The sequence below is a fragment of the Xyrauchen texanus genome, chromosome 9, assembly GCF_025860055.1.
Source record: "Xyrauchen texanus isolate HMW12.3.18 chromosome 9, RBS_HiC_50CHRs, whole genome shotgun sequence".
Lineage (NCBI taxonomy): Eukaryota > Metazoa > Chordata > Actinopteri > Cypriniformes > Catostomidae > Xyrauchen > Xyrauchen texanus.
The window spans coordinates 40,299,688-40,323,291 of NC_068284.1; the positions used below are offsets into that span (position 1 = coordinate 40,299,688).

Genomic DNA, 23,604 nt, shown 5'->3' on the forward strand with positions numbered 1-23,604 from the left:
TGGCTACATGTAGCTGCCTGCATCAAATTCAAGGCTTTGACCCTTGCTTTCAGGACAGCCAATGGAACTGCACCCTCTTAATTCAAAGCTGAAAACACATCTGTTCTGCAAGCACTTAACTAACCCACACTAATTGCACTTACTACTGCACTTAACCGAAGAAAGAAAAAAAACAACCTTGTTTGTCAATTTCTTCTGTGCTAGCATCTTTACTACTCCAGCCACTGAGAACTTAGCAGTCCTATATGGCAGATAGACAGTAGGAAAAGCATCGATAGAAGTAGCCTAAACATCGCGCAAAAACAACATGCTAGCAAAGAAAGGGTGTCATGACAGCAAAACGGACTGACGGCGTATCAGCTTGGAGTGGATATATGAAATAAAATCTTGATGCACTTTTTACACCTTCACTATCTGTTTGTTCATATTATCACATTAAAAAAGTAAAATTTTTTGCATGCTCAGTGGTCACACCACTCGTCAATGTTCTTAGAGACCAAATCAAATAAGGCGGGACTCATAAAAGCTAAGTGCAAATCTAGTTATTCCAGCACCATGCTTCATGCAGGCAAGCACGCAGCGGCACATCCAGAAGTTCAGGGTAAGAGACATACTGCCACCTGCTGTATACTGTGCACACAACATGCGTGATCTACTCTAACCAAGCTGTCAGAAAATCAGGTGTACTGTATGCAAGTGGGCAGAAAACTTTAAGAAAGTATTCTGGGATGAATACTAAATACTCTTTCTAAAATGTATTCTTTGATTTTAACCCACTATTGTTTTTTTTTTTTTCAAATTAGCCCAATTTGTTATGAATCCCTGGCAAGACTGTAAACATGCTGCAGCTGATCTGAGCAAGAGAGTGCGAGAGGACACATCTGCACTGTTTAGAAAAAAAATTCTCTACTTTAAAAATGTCTCACTTGATTGACAAGATTTTTTTTCTTACTGTCTTATTTTGTAATGATTATGAGAGAAGTATTCTAACAAAATTGTATAAAATAATTGTATTCTGAATACAGGTACTTGAAAATGTAATGTGGACTGAATACAGTTACTTAATTGTTGTATTCTAAATACGTAACGCCATTACATGTATTCTGTTACAGCCCAACACCGGGTGTATGTTCAATGTAGCGCTATCAAAACATTGCTCTGTTAACCTATCATAACATAACATAACATTAATGGATATACAAGCATACTGTAGCACTCTCCTCGTATTATAATATGTTTTCATAGTACAATGACCCCTTTTTTTCCTCAAACTCTGGGACAATTTGATTTCTAATGATATGGCATTTTTAATAACTTTTAATATTTCAACCAGATAATATGACATTTTGGGGAATATAAATGGATGCTAGAAGAAATATTGCAGGACAGAGGTACTGTAAGTACTGTTTTTTGTAAATGGTGAGATTACATTATCATGCGTATTCTCTAAAAGTTTTGTTTAGAACTCAATTTAAATTAAATACATTTTTGTCACTTCTATCTAAAGAGTTAAACATGTTCAGTCTTTCTCAGGTGAACTGCTTTAAAGCTTGGTTTTGTTGTGTTGTAATGCTAGAGCAGCGCTGTGATCAGTTAGTATTGTGAACATTTTTCAAACTAAGAAACATTCAGTCAAATTTAAAAGAAAATAGCAAGAATAAATGAAAAGCCAATTGCTGTCAAAATCATTTATTAATTACAAAAATAAATTCTAATCAATCTGTTTTATTAAGGTGTTTGAGTTACTATTTCCCCCCCAGTTTGTTCAGCTCAAAGTTACAGACAGATTAATCGCTGTCCACATTATACTGAATTTCTTGTGTTCCTGCAAAAGACAAAAGAGAACTTACGTGAGCCATCTCAAATTTTAACTTCACAACGTATTCATATTTTCTTCCCTGTATATTTAGTGTATGGGGAAAACATTTTGTCTTGGTACTTTTATCTAAATGCAATTATAATTTAACATATACCCTGTTTCTAAAGCATGTGTGATTCTTAACTTACTGGATATGTGAAATAGCTTTCTTAACCCATGAGTCATCAGGGTTAGCACAGATCTGTCTGTTCTTCACTGTAGTAAAACTGCAAGAGAGAAAGAATATTCTATATATATATATATATAATCACTTTACTACTGTTTTTGCATTAGGTATTTTGAACAAACAGTTAACAAGATATTTTTACTGCATTTATTCATCTATGTCAAAAGGAACCTTATTATAAAGTGTGACCTATATATATATATATATATATATATATATATATATATATATATATATATATATATATATATACTGCATATATAGTAGTGTGTGTGTGTCTGCGTGTTTGTAAGCAATATGCTTATGTATTTTCAGATGATTTTAATTTAGTTTAAGACATAAATGATATACTTACATGACTGCGTCTATGTTGCATAACATGGTGGCATCCTGCAGAGTAAAGTCTTTCAGTCGGAGAAAAGGAAGCTGATGTGATGAATATTTGGTACAGCACCTCACCGGACCTTGACACATGACGGACAGACTATAATTTAATTTGGCTCCATGACACTTAACCAAATAAACAGTCTTGCACATGTCTGCTCTGTGCAATTATTGCTTTATGACTTTTAATCTCTATCTGTAATTTACATGTGAAACCCATTCAACAACATGAGAACCAATGTCGTTTTGGCATCCATTTGTCAAACCTGAGGCAACACGTCAATGCAAAAATGTTTAATCTGAACACGCAATGAGACTTCAAAGCTTTGGATGGAGGAGAAGATTATCAGTGAATAATTTAAATTTCAGTCTATTCCTTACACATAGCAACTGTATGTTTCAGAAGACCTGTTAATGGTACACAAGTCGCATGGACTACATTTATGATGCTGTTTTTTCTTTCTATTTTTGTGTTCCATGGAAAAAAACCTGCAAATGGGTTTGGATCAACATGAGGTTGTAAATAATAATTTTTTTTAAATTTGACCACCCCCTTTTGCAAATCATGAACCATATGCATGATGTCAGTGATGCTCAGATAAGTTTGTTAAATCAGATAGGTTTGAGATAAATTAAATTAAGTTAAATCATCAAACATGCCATAGAGAAAGCACTGAATACAAGGAGTGACAGATGTCTCTCTACTTATATCGTAAATGTGTTTCAATCTCTCCCAATTCTAAAGGTATGAAATTACGCTATCAGATGTGGTTACATTTCAGAACAGTCTTGAGAACTCAGCATTGAGATAAGACCTGAAACTGAACAGATATTCTGATAAAAATCATACGAAAAGATTTACTTACTGCTTTGACTTACGGTGACCCAGACGCACAGCAACAACAGCAGCGTGGATGATGTCAGGACGAGTCTGCTCATCATGGGAGGGAAATCACGGGTCAAAATGAAAAATGAGACCGATAATATTTACGACAACTAAAATGATCACAGTCGTGCAGATAGCAACAGCAGGGCTGATGAGAATAATGATTATAGAGACGGAGAGCTCTATGTCCACATTATTTTGCATCCACAAAAGCTACATTATATACACATGCATGTGGGGATTTTGGGAGCGGCACATCAAATGTCATTGTAGGTGGAAGGCAGGGGGAAAATCAGGGTGTAATGGTGTAAATGTTTATAGGTCATGTGTGCTATAAAGGGGGATATTCCATCCCTGGAAATAAAATATGAATGGCATTTTTAACATCTATGACCAACAATGTGATTTGACAATTACAACAACTATAGTACTTATAAAGTTCTCAATCTGTAACTTAATTTGCATACATAGCAAATATATGTCACAACTATAACATTAAGGGAACTGCTTCTGTACCTCTAGCTATAATGTTTAATTAATTTTGGGTACATAATTGGACCCTAAGGCAGGGGTTTACAAACTGGGGTCCAGGGACCACCAGGTGATGCTAGGGGATCCATGAAAAACAATGAGAGAAAAAAAGGAACAAAAAAAATAATAATGTCAACATTACTTATAATTATTATTGTTTTATTTAGAATGAGATTATTTTATTCCATAGAGATTATTCATGATAATTTTATTCTATTGACAGCCATAGATTAAACCATAATAAATCAAAACAAATCTGCATATAATTTCATACATTATGTAAAAAACATTTCTTATTTGTATAAAATTAAGGTTGTACTTCAATATTCTCTTTAAAACTGCTATTAAAACAATATTTATTGCTATACAAATACATTTTAATTAAATTGAAAATGTACTCTTCGGTTTAAATATCTTACATTTCCAAGATACGCTTTCAACTTAATAAAAATAATATATTTTCCATATAGCATTTGAATAATTAATTTAACTTTAGTACAATGACACTATAAAAGCCAGATATTTTATTTATGCTAACAACATGTCTTTATAATATCATGTTTACTATTTTTTTCACACTGGTGGTCCATCGCAAGGGGGTCATCATTTTTGGGGGTCTTTGGCATTGAAAGTTTGAATACGCCCTAAGTTCCTATTATGTACGTTTAAAGGTGGAGTGGTAGTGGGCTAAAGCACTAAACTATTAAGCAGAAGGTTGCTGGTTCGATATCCACAGCCACCACCATTGTGTCCTTGAGCAAGGCACTTAACTCTGGGGATTGTCCCTGTAATAAGTGCACTGTAAGTCGCTTTGGATAAAAGTGTCTGCCAAATGCATAAAGGTAAATAAAGGTACCACCCCAGTGAAGGCCATTGTACCTTAAACACTACCATTTCTTATGAGAGGGTATTTTTATACATCCACTATAAAGACAGAATAATATAAATAATATATATATATATATATATATATATATATATATATATATATATATATATATATATATATATATATATATTACAGTAATAAGAAAAATCTGGAAAACAGTTCATGTTCCAAGACATCTGCCTTTCCTGGAAATCAATTTTGCGCTTATCACTCATCGCATCATCTTATCACAGCCTAAATCAGATCACAACAACTGATGAGAGAAAATAATATTACAGTAAGACTCCACTGTTTTATCATCGCAAGCCTCCTTTATAGAAATTAAACTTAAAATATATCAAAATGTCAAGTAGGTTAATGCCTCTTTGAAGACTGGAGGTGTAAATGAATTCATCCACAGAATGTTTAAGTAAAAGCACCGCTGTGAGCAATGCTTTTAAGTGGTATTAGAATTGGTGTCATGCAGTATCATGCAGTAAGTTTGTGGGCACTTTAAGGTTTTGATCTCCCTCTTATGACCTATTTAACTTTTTGATTTTAGGACACGAGTTTCATAAAACTTTATGACCTAGAATATATATACAAACCAAATTTAGTAACACCCACACTCTAACGTGTCAAAATGAGGACGCTAGGTAATTATGTGCATGTGCATGTGCATGTGGTTTTATCATCTAAAAGCTATTATGACACAATATATTCATAATATGACAATACACACTACAAACAAAAGGTTGCTGTGTGTAAAAGTACCAACTGCAAGAAGGTTCCTTGTTTCAAAAATTCCCTGTTCAGAGGCATTGTCACACCCTTGAAAAAGTATTTAAACCATGACCACGCCAGCTATACATTTATGTCTGAATTGGCAATTATATCATATCTGACAATAAATGGAATTTTCCTAAATGTGAATGAAATCCCTTGAGAACTAAATCAGAGGATGGCCAATGAATGCTTTTCTGTTGAATATATGCAAACAGATAAAACTGTTCTCTTTGCAATCACATCTCATACGGAGACTTTTATAAAAAAAATTTAATCAAAATAAACTTTCTTTACATTTTGACATTATATGATATTTATTTTATTATAGTAAAGGAGACTATATACTGTATATATAATGATAATGAGCAGGCAGGACAGGCTGAACACAAGAATGGACGAGGACGATGATGAAGTGAGAACCCAAGTGCAGTTTATTTACAAAAACGTGAAATCTAAACGAGAATATACAGTAAACCAGAGACTTATAAGGCTGCTTATAGAATTATTAAACTATTGTTTAATGTGACACATTTTAGGTCTAATAAAACAGTCTGCTTTATTAATCTATTTTAATATTATATCACATAAAAATCATAAATATAATTAGTTTTTATTGTTTGATTATGGTTTATGTTTTTATTTGTATTTATGTATTGCAAATTTCAGAATGGTCCTATTTCTTTTTCTTTTATTCCAGTGACATATATTTTACATTAATGTCAGCGTTCCTGGAGTTTCCAACATTGTTGCTATTCATCTGACTGTAGGAAACAATTTAAATATGCCTGTGGTTAAACTTTCTTTCGAGGAAGTAAAATCTAACAGAGAGTTAGACATTTTTCTCTGATTTTCCACAGGCCATTATTCCATTCATCTCCTTCCTCATTGCATATTTTCACAGTCAGGGCAGATCACATTGTGGATTAAGTTTTCCAAATGACATATTTGAACATGGAAAGCCCAAATGCCATGTCATGGGTTATTTCCAGTGTCAGGCACTGATATAAGGCTTACACACCTGCCCATTTCTCATCAGACTCTTGCTCTGAAGATCTCACACTCACTCTCACTCACACCCAAACAGAAAGAGACAATGGCTCGGATCTCAGCTACCACGATCATGCTGATTATTGCGGCTCTCAGTGTACTCTGTACAGAGACATCAGCTATGTGTAAGTAAATCTTACTTATTGTCTGTACCTGCAGTACCAGTTTAACCAGTTTAACAAGTAACTTTAAAATAATTTATTTATTTTTTCTTTCTTTCTTTCTTTCTTCTTTCTTTCTTCAGTGTTTCCGCCGTTTTAAAATTGTGAACTTAATACAAATCTTAAAATATATGAAAATTTATATTATGTATTTTGTAGTTATTTTTAGTTATCAAATTTTGAATTGGCTAGATTGCTCTTGTAAATAACAAAACTCGCTTGTAAGCCATAATGATGTCTGATTTGGAACAAATCGTTGGTTTTAAGTTTGTCCTTTTTAAAGTTTTTCAAGTTGGTTAAAATGTTCACAAATCAGTCTTGAGGATTTATTAGCAAATTGGTCTAAATATAAATCATATTTTAAAATTTGCATCCTCACAAACAACTGGAAAGATCAGGGAAAAGTCAGATTCATTTGTCAAAAGTGTGGGAACCCCTTTTCTTTCTTTCTTTCTTTCTATCTATCTATCTATCTATCTATCTATCTATCTATCTATCTATCTATCTATCTATCTATCTATCTATCTATCTATCTATCTATCTATCTATCTATCTATCTATCTATCTATCTATATTCAATCTGAATAAGCCTGCCATTTGTCATGTTAATGGTGTAATGAATGTACACAAACTTTAGGTTTACAAACTTGCAACAGGTGTTAACATGCTCATATTGTTGTGTTTACAGCATGTTGCAGAAAGTACACCAAAGTAGAAATACCTATAGCAATCATCAAAGGGTTTTCCATCCAGACCATAAAAGGAAGATGCAACATTAACGCTGTAATGTAAGTAAAAGAAGCGTCCAACATACACTGTAACGACACACACAAACACACACAAATGCGCCATGTATTGGATTCATTATTTAAGACACTAACAAAGAGATGCTTCTTTCCCCAACAGATTCCATACAAACAGAGGCAAGAATATTTGCACTGACCCCTCTAAATCCTGGGTGACGGACAACATCAGTAAACTAAGGTACGTTTAGAGATAAGGGTATGCTGCGGATAAATAAATAAACAAAACTTACATTGCACACATATGTAAATATAGACACATACAGGCTACAGGCCATTTCTTGTCCTTAACAACATTGCAATTAATGCTTTGAAATGAAAGCTAATGATTCTGTTTTTTGTTCTTCAGGAAACAAGTGCAAGCAATCAAAGGAAAGCATTCAATATCATAATTCCAAACCTTCTGGGGCCAAACAGATGTTCTTAAGAAGATTTTATCACAAAGAACCTACATTTTTATGCACTTTGCATAGTTACTCTGCATATGTGTGTATGCATATTACTTCATATTTCTTGTATTTGCTTTAATTAATTCAAGGCATTAAAATAATAAATAATTTTCTAAGTAAACAGTGAACTTGCCTTATGTGTTTATTTTTAAATGTCTTTTCAGCTTTAATAAATTCTAATTAGATTCATATACAGTAAGAGTTTCAAAATAACAGTCAAATACAACTGCACATGAGTTGCAAACTGCACATGAAGTAACATACCATAACATTACTGTAGCACTACAGTGCACGTGCAAAGGAAAAGGCACATGGAGTCATTTGCATTTGTGCCGTGATTGGTTAAAAAAAAACATGACGCAATTTGAATGCTGTTTTGTGTTTGGTCAGGCACAGAGACAGGGTTAATGGAATGCTAGACATTCAAGTTTAAAAATTCCCCATACATAATGGCTTGGAAATAACTTTGTTGATGTAATCTAGGAAGCAATGGAATGCGGAACAACTTTTGTGTGGATTAAAATAAACAAACCTTGAGAGATAATCTGTCAGTCTGTCTGGATAGAGACGATGGTACACACGCAAAAAGCAAAAAGTACAAAAAAAAAGACCACCAGGTGTCGCACCCCCCTATAAAACACATGAAACAGTTAAAGGGTTAGTTCACCCAACAAAGACATACAAATAATTACCCTCATGATGATCCAGTTCCAAACACGTAGAACTTTGTTTCTTCCGTAGACGCTTGAGTGCCACTCTTTTCCATTTAACAAAAGTGTGGTATATTGTGATAAAATAATAATAATAATAATTTGTATAAAGAAAATACTTCTTGGAGTCACCAGTAGGTGTCACTATGCATATAATAATTTGTTGCACGTTCCAGAGGCAGTGTCAGTTCCAGTGGAGTTAAATCATGCTTGATGCTGAAATAGTTCAAGTAAAGCATGTCATTCATTATCCAATGGCAGTTGAGTGATTCTTACAGAAAGTGAATAAATGGGACTGTCAAGCTCCAAAATAACAATCAAAGCTCCAAAACGATTGGATAGTCTATGCCAAGTATTCTTAAAGGTGCAGTCAGTAACTTTTGTCTTTGTGTCATCTTGGATGTACACTGACACCTAGCGGCTTGGATGCAGCGTCATTTAAAATCAATAGTTTTCATTTTCAGATGTCATTGTAGAAATGTAATATTCACAATCAACCATGATCACTTTAATCATTGAGTGGAAGTGTCAAATAACAGGACAGTTACTGAAATTAAGCCAGCAATATTCGGCTGGTCATGTGATTGTAACTTGGCAGCCCCCATGTGCGGACCCTCTCCATTTAGAATAAATCAGCATTTATAAGATTACTGATATGACTGGAGTCTTCATTTTAATGTGTAATCTTGATGTTCTACATACATTGCAAAAATGAAGGTCTTTAAGAGTTAAACTTTTTAATGAGAGAAAAAAATTACTGAGCGCACCTTTAAGTCATGTGTGATTATTTTGTATTTTTTTTATTAATCCCCTCTAGCGGTCGGTTAACCATTTGTGATCAGATAATTCATTCTGCTTCCAAAAAAGACACAAAAGCACTATAAAAGTGGTCCATTTGAGTTGTGCGCTATATTCCAAGTCATAGGGCAACTCACGATGGCTTTGTATGAGAAACTGATGGAAATTTACGTTAATTTTCACTGATAATCTCTCCAGTGAGCTGTTAACCTCATCAACCGGATCATTCAGCCAGTTAAGAACCGGATCAATCTAATTCGTGAAGAAATAGTGAACTGGATCTGTCGATTCAATAAAAAGACCAGACTTAAAATAACTTTTTTACATGTTCTCTCATTTTTTAATGTCACATAGGAGCTTTGTAGCCAAAATGAATATAATTTATAATATAAAAAGAGTGGTCAGCTTTAATCATCAGTGTTTATGTGGCTTCTCATTGGAAATCAAAATAGACATCAACATTAGAGTCTTTTATATGAATATTAAAAGGATATTTTACCAAAAAAAAAACATTATCTCATCAATTACCCTCATGCCAGATGTGTATGACTTTCTTTCTTCTGCTGAACACAGATGACGATTTTTAGAAGAATGATTACGATTACACTTCCTAGTGTTTGACGCATGCTCAAAGTGATAGATGGCGCTGTAGGAAGTGTTATCGAGCTTGACATCATGATCACAAAGGAGACTGCTGTCAAAATGTACAGTGAAAAGGAGTTACATTTTGGTCTGTTTTCACCCAAAACCAACTGGATCACTTCAGAAGACATTGATTAAACCAATGGAGACTGATGGATTTCTTTTTGCTGACTTTATACTGTATGCTGGGGGCTGACTGTAATGGGCCTGACTACCACGTGTGGACCTATAGAGCTTGTATATTCTTCTAAAAATCTGTTTGTGTTCTACAGAAGAAAGACCTTCATGCCATCTTAGATGTGTATGACTGAGTAAATGATGAGAGAATTTTCATTTTTGGGTGAACTAACCCTTCAAGGGAAAGTGGGTACATCATCAGCAAAATTAGCCGCCTGTGGCAGCATAAAAACTGTAAATAAAACCCCTAAAATTTTGTAATTACTATGAAATTACCCTAACCTTAATACAATGTTTGACATGCCGAATTGAATTAAGGCATTATTTAGACTATATAGATTTTTTTTTCCATTTAGGACGTCTCCAAATGTATTTTCATTGGCTATGTATCTGAACCCTAAAGTCTAGCTAGGTTAGACACACACACACACACACACACACACACACACACACTTCCTGCAGCTGAGTGATTTAATTAACAGCAGTGCTCTCCAGTCAAGTTATGACTGCCGATGACATCATCGCCTCGGTCCTCTGCACGGTTGCAAACACAGAGGACTTCCTGCTGAATAATGGAGAAACACACACATTCCTGAACACCCACACACACAAACAGGACCTTGGCAACAAAACAGCTCCACTGCCCAGCTCTAATCTTTCTCTTTATGCAATCACAGTGAATGGCAAACTTCCCCAACACATGAACTCATGGACCTACACATAAGCTACTGTATGAATTTTTACTACTGTATGAATTTTCAGATATGCTTTTCAAAAACCCTTTCAAACAAATAAATAATCATTTAACACAATGTCTAAGATTCACACATCACTGTTTCAAGTCCCATGAAATCGAAATTGGAGTCTGGTAGCTTTTAGTTCATGTCTGTTAGATTTGAGGCTATATGTACTACAAAGTTGACAAAAACGTTTTGCGATTAAAATGCATTTACAATGCCATTCTGCATTTCCTTTTTATTGTTTCATTTACAGCTTCAGGCTGGGCTTGATTTCATTGCTTTGGATCTGATGGCCCCTGTGGCCTCGAACTCTCACAGAACCATGTAAAAAACGGACATAACACAGTCTTTTTGTCCTTTTAGTACCACAAAGTCCTCATTACTGAGTTTAGTTATTTTATTTCAGCAAGGTACACCATTTTCTTCATAGTATTGTGAAACATTTTGAGTTATAAACTAGTACAAAAATGAATCTGTTTCAGAGCAATAATTCTCAGGGAATCCCTTGAGTTCACTTAGCCCGGTTTAACCTTCCTCAAGAGCTGAAAGGTCCCACTGTGCTTTACTAGATCTATACAAGTATGGGTTTTTGATGGATCTACATTTTTTTTTTAATCAACTAATCACTGTCCCCATATTTTGGGGGGTAGAGTTAGGATTTAGGTCTGAAATTATATTCTTTTCAACCAATCATTGCCCTTTACAAATAATGTACATTGATGTTACAATGGTACTGAATAATAGCCATATTCATGTATGGAATTTATCATTTGTGTGCTTTAATGCACGATGATACTGTACAGTATGTGTGTGCACATCTTGTCTCAACACGCTTTGGATAATGTATGTGCATTTTTTACGGCTCATTAGTGTGGATTGTTTGTGAACCAGTCAATACGATTAAAGCTTTGCAAACTAAATGCTACTGAAGGATGGGGACAGTTAAAATAACCACAAGTAAACATTCATGAATTATTCAAATGTCATGGCTGTTTGCTAGTTTATGGTGTTGAATGTTAACAGTTGTGCTTGAGATGAACAGTTTAATATATTCGGATGCAATGTGTTCCATGTGAGTTGTGCAAACCCTGGAATTTAGTTTTATAATGTTGTGGAAATTGATCATTCCCTTCCGATTAAGTTTCAAATATGGCTGTATATGAGGGGCTGCACGATGTTAGTCAATCATAACAGTGGCCATTTACATTGACGTTTAAAGAAGACACTGAGAACAAAACCAAACGTTTCAGTCAGAGGCCAGAGACATGGTGGATAAGTATCATATATTACTAAATTATAACTGTTTTGGTGCAAAAAAAAGAAAACCTTTAATAACATTTTCTGAAAAGTGCATTTCATGACCCCTTTAACTATATTATACATAACATTATTATGTTATTAAACTATACCTTAACTGAACCTAAGGAACTCTAACTTAATTACAAGAATTACAACAAATTGAATGCATTGCACTACTTTACAACTAGACTACAGTAACTAATTACTTTGTAATCAGATTACACCCAACACTGGTAAGTTGTGTTTTTAGAGCACAAAGTTTTAAAAGAGAATCTTCTCCATAACAAGACAACAAACACTCAAAACCAGGACACAGTCGCAGTGCAGCACTGAAATTTTAATATTCAGAGATTTTATTCAAATAATGCTCCACTGAGAACATAGAAGAATGAAAGGCAGTCAAAGGCAGAGAGACAGAAAGAGAGACAGGAATAGTTCAGCATAGTAGACAATAACAGTGTTGTTGTGTTCCAGTATCTAGAGATTTTAAGACTGAGGATTTTCCCTTTGATGTCAGTGTTGGGAGTATAGACTGGATAGAGTGTACGCAAAATGCATGCAACATTCTACACACACTCACACAAAATGTTAAACATGCATTCACACCACACAACACACTGTATAATCTTTTGCAATAGACATCTGTAACTCTCTTAAAATACATAATCTAAATGATGAAAATAGAAAGGATTAGGAATAATTGCATTCTTGTATTAATGTAAAAAAATACAAATACTTTCTATTCATAAATGGATAATTTTTTTTCCATGGACAAGAAGCATCAGCTACCCATATACACCAAAAAGAGACACACAGCAGAGAGAGAGAGGACACAGTATTCAGAAGCAAGTGCCATTTTAGGCTTGTTTCAGGCTGCAATGAACACTATATAATTTGGGAGACAAAACAGCCAAATGAGAAGAACATCTAGATGATTACACATACTGCATTTCCTTCTCACACACACACACACACACACACACACACACACACACACACACACACACACACACACACACACACCCCAATTAGATGCAGGAGGAAGCAGTCAACGCTTCTATTTGTGTCTTCCTTGAAGAACTCCAGATGAGAGTGAGAGAAGAAAGGATAAGAAAAGAAAGAGAAGCTGATCTCCGCTGTACTGGCGTAGTGTGATGCATCCTGGCATGAGAAGCAGAAATCTGGGCCATAGTTACATTCATTGTTCAGAGAGCTGTTACAAACCAAAACCCACCGACAGCAATGAATGTTGATTATGACCTTTGAAGACATCAAGAGAGCCATGGAGGTGGGTGTGTCCACGTGAGCTCCGTCAGGCTGAAATGGCTGTGGTCTTAGGGCACAATCAACGGTCGATGGTTTTTTTAAGGTCAAAAACTCACCGACAGCGTTGAATGTTCAACAAGACCAGCAAGAGAGTGATAAAGACAGAACATGACCAAAATATTTCACTGAGATCTTGCCACTTGGGCCTACATATCTTCCAGGACCTTAAAGAAGACTAGCAGTGTAATCTCCATGCTGTGCCAAGCATCTGTTGAAAGAAGAAATAAAGATTTTAGTGACCAATTCAAAATAATAATAATAATAATAATAATAATAATAATAATCAGACTAGACTGAGGTGACCGGCACATAATTATTTATTTTTTTAAATACCAGTAATTTCTCAGACAAGAACAATTCCATAATCATTCTTATATTAAAAAAGTGAAGAAAAAAAAAAATAACATTACTGAATATATTATAGAAGGACAATATGTTTGTGGATGTTAACTATTGTGTAATATTTTCCTGATATTTTGTTCTCCATTTTACATATGATGTAAAAAAAAATGTATTCTTGTTTTGCTCTTATTATGGCAACAATGCTTTTTTTTTAAACTTTTAATGAGATTTGCTTGAAATTATACTCTACACTGTCAAGAGACTTCCTATACAAAAATCTACAGGAAAAACACTCAAAATAAAATAACCAAACCATATAAACCACCATAATACCACAATAACTATACCCCAAACATAAAACAAATAAAAAAGCGATGTAATGGAAACAAAACACGTCTTTGTGCAGGGTATTTTTGTGCCAAGTTTGAGATCATTTCAGTGATATTATTTGCCAGTGCACATTTTGATTTCACAGACACACACACTCCCTCCTCAGACAAAAGGTCACGATTTGATGTTTACTAGGTCACATTACCATTTCAAATTCAAAAGCAAACTCTACACCCAAATCTCCCAACCATTTCAAACACAATGAATGATGAATTCACACACCATGCCATCCCCTCATAGGACCATGGGTGGGTGAAAGGGTTTCCTATGGCAACAGCAGTAGGGAGGGATGTGTCAATCCAGGGGGATTGTGTGTGTGTGTGTGGGGGGGTCCCCTGTGAATGCAGACACTCAGCCAAGGATGTAACCACATATTCAGTATTGTGGGCGACCAAATGTAATTATTTAATAATCAAAATTGGAAAAAACCCATATCAGTAGACCACCATTATGAATAATGGGGGGGGGTGCACACCTGTATTATTCATGGGATAATCAGTCAATCATGTGGCAACAGAGCAAAGCATAAAATTATTCATATACAGGTCAGGAGCTTCAGTTAATGTTAATATCAATCATCAGGATGAGTAAAAAATGTGATTATAGCGATTTTGACCATGGCATGATTGTTGGTGCCAGACAGGCTGGTTTGAGTATTTCTGTAACTGCTGATCTCCTGTGATTTTCACACACAACAATCTTTAGAATTTATTCAGAATGGTGCCAAAAACAAAAAACATAGAGTGAGCGACAGTTCTGGGGACGGAAACGCCTTGATGATTAGAGAGGTCAACGGAGAATGGCCAGACTGGTTCGAGCTGACAGAAAGGATATGGTAACACAGATAACTGCTCAGTACAAGGGCAGGGCGATATTGCAAAAAAAATTATAAACTCGATTTTTTTACTTAAGGATGAATTTCGATTTGATTTTCCTATATTTAAAGATATTTTTCATAAAAAAAAAAAATTTCATTGTAGAAAACATAGGTGTTTAACAGAAATGCACCAAAAAGTGCAATACACAGAAAGTTGTCAACAGCGTAAAAAGTAAAATAAATGCCAATCGAATTTATATAAAATAAATTAAAATGTTCACAAATAATATCCATCTAGAAATCAATATCTAGAAATAGTCATGTTTGTCTAGAAATAATTTTTAGTATATCAATCAATTTTTATGCATAACCATAAACACGTGCAGATATAGTCTAGATATCAGAAAAAAAATCAGTGTAGTTGAAAACGCAAGAAGCAAAAAGCTTGGTTTAAAATAATGACGTCAGTCAGTGCTGTCAGCACATGGCGCCCTCTTGTGGTATACGCAGAGTAGAGCAGCGAAATTAAATAATATTGCTGTTTGTCAAAATGATTGCTTCACTTCCTAAATGTTGGCAATAAATGCAGTACATTTGAAACACGTCATGATCTATCTGAATCATAACGGTAAAAGGCGATGTGGATGATTCCCCATTTATAGCCTATCCGTTATATAATTTGATATGAAGGGCCCATAACTGTCACGTATGTTCTAACTAACACTTTATTATAAACACATACATTTCTGTTGACATCTCAGAAAATGTAGCATAGTGCTTCGTGACTTACAAAACTTACACAGAACATAGATATTGTTTGTAACATATCTATGTACAAATTGTACTTACAATCACACTGTACAACTGTACTGGAAACATTACCAGCTTTTATATCGTTGGAGTGCACAGCCGCACATATTTCAAAACTTGTTCAGTTTATCAGATTGAGGGCGGCATTCAGCCAAGTGCTGTGAAAATTAGTTTTTCTCTTTTATATTCAGCCATTGGTGGATTGACAGTGTATACAACTACAGCGTCTGCTAATATTTTATGCAAAACCTCGATTCCACTATTTAAAAATAATAAAATAGTGTCAAAAAAGTTAATTCGAATTAAGATTAATTGACTAAATTGATTAAAAATCACCCACCTCTACTCTGTACAATTGTAGTGAGCAGAATAGCATGTCAGAATGCACAACACGTCGAACCTTTAGGCGGATAGGTGACAACAGCAAATGAGCACGCCAGGTACTTTATTAGGACCCTAGGATTCCTAATAAAGTGCTTATTAAGTGTTAAAATTAAAATTCGCTGATCATATACTCACTCTCATGCCATCCCAAACTTGCATGAGAGTATCTTTTGTCTGCGGAACTTAAACAAGTTTTTTTTGTTCTTACTCGTTTTGGACCCCAAGTCAATGGGGTCCAAAACGTTCTGAAATGGACATAAATGCAGCATAAAAGTAATCCATACCAATTTGAGTGGTTTACTCCAATTGCTTAGGATGAGAAACAGATCAATGATAAATTCTTAATTTACATTTTCTTGTACTTTCAGTAAAAAACTGTGTGGAAAACATGCCTTAATTATTTTCAACTCTATTTTAACTGTGTTTTAGTTCTTATATTAACCATTTTTAATCTACTTGCCAATAATGGCCATTTGGTTGAAATGATGGCATAAAATCTACAGAACCGAGATAGAGAGACAGAGAGAGCGAGAAAGATTATGTGCCAGATGCATGTGTGAAATATATAATCCATAATGGCTTTCAGACGTAGAGGTCTGATTTTAAGTGGACTGGGGAGGTGGCCTTTTTTCACAGTGTCTCCTTGCGGTTTGCCACAGAATTCTGGGGGAAGTGGGGGGTTGGGAGGGGGCCCCCCATTCCGATCCTAAAATACCCTGTATCAAGCAGTGGTCGGCCAGCTCATCTATCAGCACTGATTACACATCGTTGCCGCCCAGGAAGGGAAGCAATCAGGAACACGTTCACCCCGCACAGATCAGCATGATACTTCCGTCCTCTACAAGCACCTAAGGTTTCCAGTAGTGATGTCCCGACACAAATTGTGTGCGGATACAGATATACGATTATTTAACAATTTACAAACTCACCATATTCCTTGCTGTGCCGAACTTTAGGGTGAGTGATCAAATTAATTGTGTTAGAGACATTTTCTTTCACCCAAAGCACTTTTGTAGAACGCATTTTTCAGCCCCCTCTTGACAGGAAATAATCAGCCCTGTTTATTGGTCGATGTTCGATAGTGTTGATAATTGCTTATACTGATTTTTGGACGATATATCGGTGCATCTCTAGTTTCCACTAAAGTGGACATGACAGAATAGAGGTAGAAGATCCCAGAACTTCCTGCAAGTGATGTTAAGATGTTTTCTGAGAATTAGCTTCAGTTTGATCCATTTTTGCAATTCCATTTTTGCTTAACCAGCTAGGCCCAAGGTCATTTTAGGCCAAATACACAACCTTACAAACTTCTTTTTGAGAAAAGTTTCACAGGAAAAGTAAGCTTGTGCTATCTTTCTTTAAAGTAAATGCTACTTGGTTTAATATTTTGTTATCTAATGTAATAATACTGCCATCTTTCTTTTAGAGCATCTATGAATTCTTGTGCCTGAATGTCAGCCTCTTTGATGGAGGACACTCTTTTCCTGTTGCACAGCTGTTTCATCGTGATGCGCCACTGGACAACGATGGAATGCCAGACTGTCTGATGTCAGATAAGCAAGCTTCCCTCAATTACCACGCTGATCTCACAGTGCCGCAGTAGCAATTTAAACTTTTGAGCTAAAACAGGTGGGGTTTGATCCTGCAATGGTTGATCATGCTTTGGCTTCTTTTGGAAGAATTTTCATTGCAGAGAATATCTGGTTATATTGTGTCTCAAATGTAAGTTACTGATATTAACGTCTTGTTTACAGAACTGTTCAATTACAGCATTATAACATTTACATTTACATTTATGCATTTGGCAGACGCCTTTATCCAAAGCGACTTACAGAGACCTTATTACAGGGACAATCCCCCCGGAGCAACCTGGAGTTAAGTGCCTTGCTCAAGGACACAATGTTGGTGGCTGTGGGGCTCGAACCAGCGTCCTTCTAATTACCAGATTACCAGTTATGTGCTTAGACCACTACACCACCACCACTCCCTGCAATCCCACTCTAGTAATGAATACCAGTCTGACTGGGATTACAATCTTGTTTTATCTTGATCGTGTGATTATGCTTAACACTTATTTAAAAAGGTAACATGGGGATTCCTAGGGCATCTAAACATGAATGTGTAAGACAGACATAAACATATCAGATTGTGAGATTTAAGGCAATTAGCTCTTAAGTGTTCAACAGTTCAAATGATCAGGCAAACCCCGTTCAATGCCTCTAAAATTTGTTTGATTTTGTAGAACAAAAAGTGCACCCCAGTTAACCTTTGACCTTTAAACCTTTAGGAATGTCGTATCGAGTCGCTCGTTGGATTGTTCCCCTAACCCCTAAAGGAGAGTCTGTATGCACTAGTGTGTGTGTGTGTGTGTGTGTGTCTATAAAAGGTAAAGTGCTGGTATTTAGACGGTTGTCAGGCTTGCAGCAAAAATTCTGCTCTATTATCAGCTACAAGGCTTTCTACTGATCACCTGTTACAGACCTGAACTAAAGACCATCTGGGAGTCTCCCACACACACACACACACACACACACACACACACACACACACACACACACACACACACACACACACACACACACACACACACACACACAAACACACACACACACACACAGCTGTTTTTCAAGCTGTGGACAAAAAAGGATGTTTGTCAGACATGCCTCTGCACAATGTTTCCTTTTATAAGAATCTGTGGCTGGACAACCCACAATCCATTCAATCAAATCACCACCCAGATACCCAGCTTCCTGTTAATCACCACAAAGTCCATTCAAAACCCTTAAACACACTCACGCACACACACAGAGAGAGAGAGAGAGAGAGAGAAAGATAAAAGACAATAAAGATTAGAGTAAAAAAAAAAATCAACTGTATCTATAAAGAATTACTGACTGACATGATTAATATATTTCCAAATATTAAAACTAAACTGAAGTAAACAACATTACTGTAAAAACTACATTTAAAGAAAAAAGAAATCCTACAATCCAAACTACCAACTGATCAAACATGCCTACCTTAAACCTTACAATCAGGCAGCTCCATCCTAAAACTAATCATTCAAACTGCTTCAACTGAAGACCACCAAATAAATCAAACAATCACACTCTAAAACCACCATTCAGAAAACACTGGATTTTCATGAATTACATTTGTTTAAATTAGATATCTGCATATTTACAGATGGAGATAATTGCCTTTTATCATTACAAAAGAAAGTTAAAATTGACAGGGAACTGCTGAGGAGAGATTGATAGAATACTGCTTTAGAGGTAAATAAATGAGTGCTCCACAGGATGCTGGATCTACTCAAGTTGTGAGAGGTTGGTTTATTACATCTGTTTAAACTAGATATGTGCATATTTGCAGACGGTATTGGTTTTATTGACATTTGCCTTTTTATCATTAGACAAGATAGTTAAAAGTTACAGGGAACTGTTGAGGAGAGAGAGGAAGAATGAAGCAGACGAGCACTTTAACATAATGAGCTCAAACGCGTCTGCCGCGGCTCTGATATGCGTTGCACTCAGCGCCCTCAAGAAACATCGGCCAAATGGGAAAATTATCAGCTGATGCCGATAATTAAAAATTCCAAATATTGGCCATTTATCGGCCTTGCCGATATATTGGTCAACCACGACTTATAACCACCAACCAAACACAGTCCAATCAAACAGCCTCACCCTAAAGCCATCCAACCAAACAGCCTCACTCTAAACCCATCCAACCAATTAAACAGCCTCACCCTAAACCCGTCCAACCAATCAAACAGCCTCACCCTAAACCCGTCCAACCAATTAAACAGCCTCACCCTAAACCCGTCCAACCAATTAAACAGCCTCACCCTAAACCCGTCCAACCAATTAAACAGCCTCACCCTAAACCCGTCCAACCAATTAAACAGCCTCACCCTAAACCCGTCCAACCAATTAAACAGCCTCACCCTAAACCCATCCAACCAATCAAACAGCCTCACCCTAAACCCGTCCAACCAATCAAACAGCCTCACCCTAAACCCGTCCAACCAATCAAACAGCCTCACCCTAAACCCGTCCAACCAATTAAACAGCCTCACCCTAAACCCATCCAACCAATCAAACAGCCTCACTCTAAACCCATCCAACCAATCAAACAGCCTCACTCTATACCCGTCCAACCAATTAAACAGCCTCACCCTAAACCCATCCAACCAATCAAACAGCCTCACCCTAAACCCATCCAACCAAACAGTCTTACCCTAAAACCTTCAATCAAATAGTACCAACATAAAACCTCCAACCAATCAAACTGCTTCAACAGAAGACCACCAACTTATCACAGCTACATCCTAAAACCATCAACCAATAACACATCCCCACCACCCTTAAACATCAACCAATCAAACACCTCACCCTAAAACCAATGTGTGTTTGACTTCATGTATATTTCATGAGTTCGCATTGGCATACTATTACTACTAGAGGTCGACCGATTAATCGGCCGATTTTTAGCATTTTTAACATAATTGGCATCGGCCAATATCCAAGTATATCAAGCCGATTATTAGGCAGGCGCATCTGTGGGCAGCCTAGTGTTGTTGCGGAACACGTGTTCGACGCATGCTGCCCCTAGAGTCATTTTCCAGCAGAGTGAGCAGACCTCATCCAGTGCCATAAGGAAGGAGCTAAGTTCCTTGGAGAAAACAGTAAGGGTTAAATTTGTATAACTTCTTTAGAGTTACTGCCAACTTCAAGAAAATACGTGACAAACGCGATAGTTGACATGACGTTCAGCTACTTTGGATATTGATAGCGTAGTTGAAGTTGCATTATCACAGCAGAAGGGTTGCTATCATGTCACAGTAAGTAAAGCAAGAAATTTGCAATTACAGACAGTGAATCTGAGACTTTTATTTGCTCTGTTTGTGTGTCTTATATTTGAGAGGGTTGTCACTCAATGCAGATAAATAAGTAATAAAAAAGATACCAACGCACTATAGGCTAGTGAAGGACTGGCTTTGGTAAGCTCGGACGTTATCGGTTCTGCTGTCAGTACTGGAGAAATTAAGAAAATACATTTATTATTGCTATAAAGAGAAAGTTATTTTATCTCGCCAGCCATTTCTATGTATAATATATGAAACCATTTGTGATGCAATTTAGCTATTCGCAGTCAGAGAGAGAGATTTTGCGTACAGCGCGCACAACACGAGCCCAGCTAAATGAGTGACAGAACGAAACATTCAAACGTAGCCTGCTTTAGATTTGTGATATTAGTCTGATTTTATTTTAGATTTCGCCTTCCAAAGATTATAAAAAGAATATTTATACATAAGCCACATTCTGTCTAGCACAACTTCCTTCCCTTCACAGCGGTGCACTGACATGTCTCCCTAAAACTCAAACTTGACGTCAGAATCAGCACGATCGGTGATTGTTGTAAAATGCACTCTAGCTACTGTTGCTAAATTGCGGGACGCGTTTAATAATAAAAAGAGCGCAAGAGATACCGTTCCCAAGGTGGCGCGCGCTCCGATACAGACTGCAACGAGACAAGCAAAGTATAGGCTACTTTGGGTTTCATGTGCGCGTCTAAACGATCAACTATACACAAAAATATGTCAAAACGACCAGCTTGGAGATTCACTTACATACAGTTTATGTCTTAAATGGACGTAGTTATGGAAATAGTTGGGAGAAAATATGCCGCATCAGGAGCCTTTTAGACTCAGTCTTAAAGGGGAAGCGGTCTAAAAAACATGCTGACGATTGAGCCATTACTGCGAATCAAACAACAAAAGGCAAAGAGAAAATCACTTACAGCTCTTGAATGAATAACTTCTGCATTAATAAGCATTAATCTATCTATGATAAACTATGCAGTGTTATTTTACAATTGATTACTTTATTAGATTTCTTTTTAGACCACACCTGAACAATAATGTTAGTAGACCTTACTGAAATTAAATCACTGTGCCTATATAACGTTTATCTTTGTTTAATATATATATATATATATATATATATATATATATATATATATATATATATATATATATATATATATATAAACAAAAAGAACCGTTAAGAATACCGTTGAAGTACCGGATCGATAAGCAGGATCGATAAGATAGTAATACCATTAAAACCTTAACGATACCCATCCCTAGTTATGCCTGTGCTTCTCTTGGATTACGTGTCTTGATTGCCCCTTAATTAAAGCTGCATTTGGATCTCGTATGTTCGTAACACCTGCTTCGTTTATTTAATATATTTGTTATACATTATTTATACAATTTTACATTATACATTTTTAATTTAAGTGTACAAGTGCAGATTGGTCAAGTGTTCAATAAATGTATTTGTTGAGAAATTTTGTCTATCTTAAGTAATTATTTGTGTTACATTTTATCTTTCAAATAAAAGGTTCAAATAAGAGGTTAAAAACAAGCACATATCGGCCAAAATAAATCGGCCGACCCAGATTTTAAAAGATCGGCATCGGCCTGAAAAAAAAAAACAATATCGGTCGACCTCTAATTACTAATTCTGCAATGTCAAACTATGGCAGAAATAGTGAGAAGAGTATGGTAGTATGCCATTAACAATGTGTTTATTCTGATACAGTTCTGCAATCTGAATTTACCAGCAAATCTTGACAATTGGTAAAGCAAGGTGCAATTGAAGTCGAACACACCTATTAACTAATCAAACAGCCTCACCCTTAAACCATCCATTTAAACGGACCACTCGAAAACCCAACCAATCAAACTTCAGTGTCCTAAATCTAACAACCAAACAATCAGCTCCAAACTTGAACAACCAATCAAACAGCCTCACGATCAAATGCTCAAAAACTGACATGGAAAAACCTACCAATCATGTAGCTCCATCCAAAATCCACCACTTAAGATACATCAGAATGCCACCACCTTCTTTCACCCAGACTGAAATCGTGGCAGGATTCGAGAATACAGTGAGACTGTTTTCTCCATGGATTACAGCAGGTAGACATAAAGATTTCAACCTGCCTCCCTCACAGAGCAGCAACTACATTAAAATTACATAAATCTGTGGTATTGGACATGCAAGTGTGTGTGTGTGTATGTGTGTGTGTATTAAAGAAAATAAAGCTGATGTCAGGCAGCGAAACCAAAGCCATGCAGATGTGGTGATCTTTCAGTGTTTGTTGAAAGAACAGTTTTTACCTCAGCACAATAATTTTTTT

At 35.9% G+C, this 23,604-nt stretch overlaps 2 protein-coding genes across 2 annotated transcripts; one reads left to right on the forward strand and one right to left on the reverse strand.

Annotated features, from left to right (window-relative positions):
* Positions 1-1,678: 1,678 nt before the first annotated feature.
* Positions 1,679-3,481, reverse strand: LOC127648597 (C-C motif chemokine 12-like). Its single transcript, XM_052133263.1, has 4 exons — positions 3,296-3,481; positions 2,401-2,509; positions 2,008-2,085; positions 1,679-1,825 (listed from the first exon to the last, which is right to left on the reverse strand). The coding sequence occupies exons 1-4, from the start codon at positions 3,369-3,371 to the stop codon at positions 1,804-1,806; spliced, it is 285 nt and encodes a 94-aa protein (XP_051989223.1). The 5' UTR covers positions 3,372-3,481; the 3' UTR covers positions 1,679-1,803.
* Positions 3,482-6,537: 3,056 nt separating this feature from the next.
* LOC127649545 (C-C motif chemokine 20-like) lies at positions 6,538-8,081 on the forward strand. Its single transcript, XM_052134702.1, has 4 exons — positions 6,538-6,672; positions 7,397-7,496; positions 7,615-7,692; positions 7,861-8,081. The coding sequence occupies exons 1-4, from the start codon at positions 6,594-6,596 to the stop codon at positions 7,901-7,903; spliced, it is 300 nt and encodes a 99-aa protein (XP_051990662.1). The 5' UTR covers positions 6,538-6,593; the 3' UTR covers positions 7,904-8,081.
* The last annotated feature ends 15,523 nt before the right edge of the window (positions 8,082-23,604 follow it).

What these genes read in the sequence shown, in the direction of transcription:
- LOC127648597 (XM_052133263.1), bottom strand. Translation starts at nt 3,371, where the DNA reads ATGATGAGCAGACTCGTCCTGACATCATCCACGCTGCTGTTGTTGCTG. An exon ending in GGTCACCGTAAGTCAAAGCA is followed by an intron (nt 2,510 to 3,295) that starts GTAAGTAAATCT and finishes TCATGTGTCAAG; the next exon opens with GTCCGGTGAGGTGCTGTACC. An exon ending in TGCAACATAGACGCAGTCAT is followed by an intron (nt 2,086 to 2,400) that starts GTAAGTATATCA and finishes TCTCTCTTGCAG; the next exon opens with TTTTACTACAGTGAAGAACA.
- LOC127649545 (XM_052134702.1), top strand. Translation starts at nt 6,594, where the DNA reads ATGGCTCGGATCTCAGCTACCACGATCATGCTGATTATTGCGGCTCTC. An exon ending in TACAGAGACATCAGCTATGT is followed by an intron (nt 6,673 to 7,396) that starts GTAAGTAAATCT and finishes TTGTGTTTACAG; the next exon opens with CATGTTGCAGAAAGTACACC. An exon ending in GACAACATCAGTAAACTAAG is followed by an intron (nt 7,693 to 7,860) that starts GTACGTTTAGAG and finishes TTTGTTCTTCAG; the next exon opens with GAAACAAGTGCAAGCAATCA.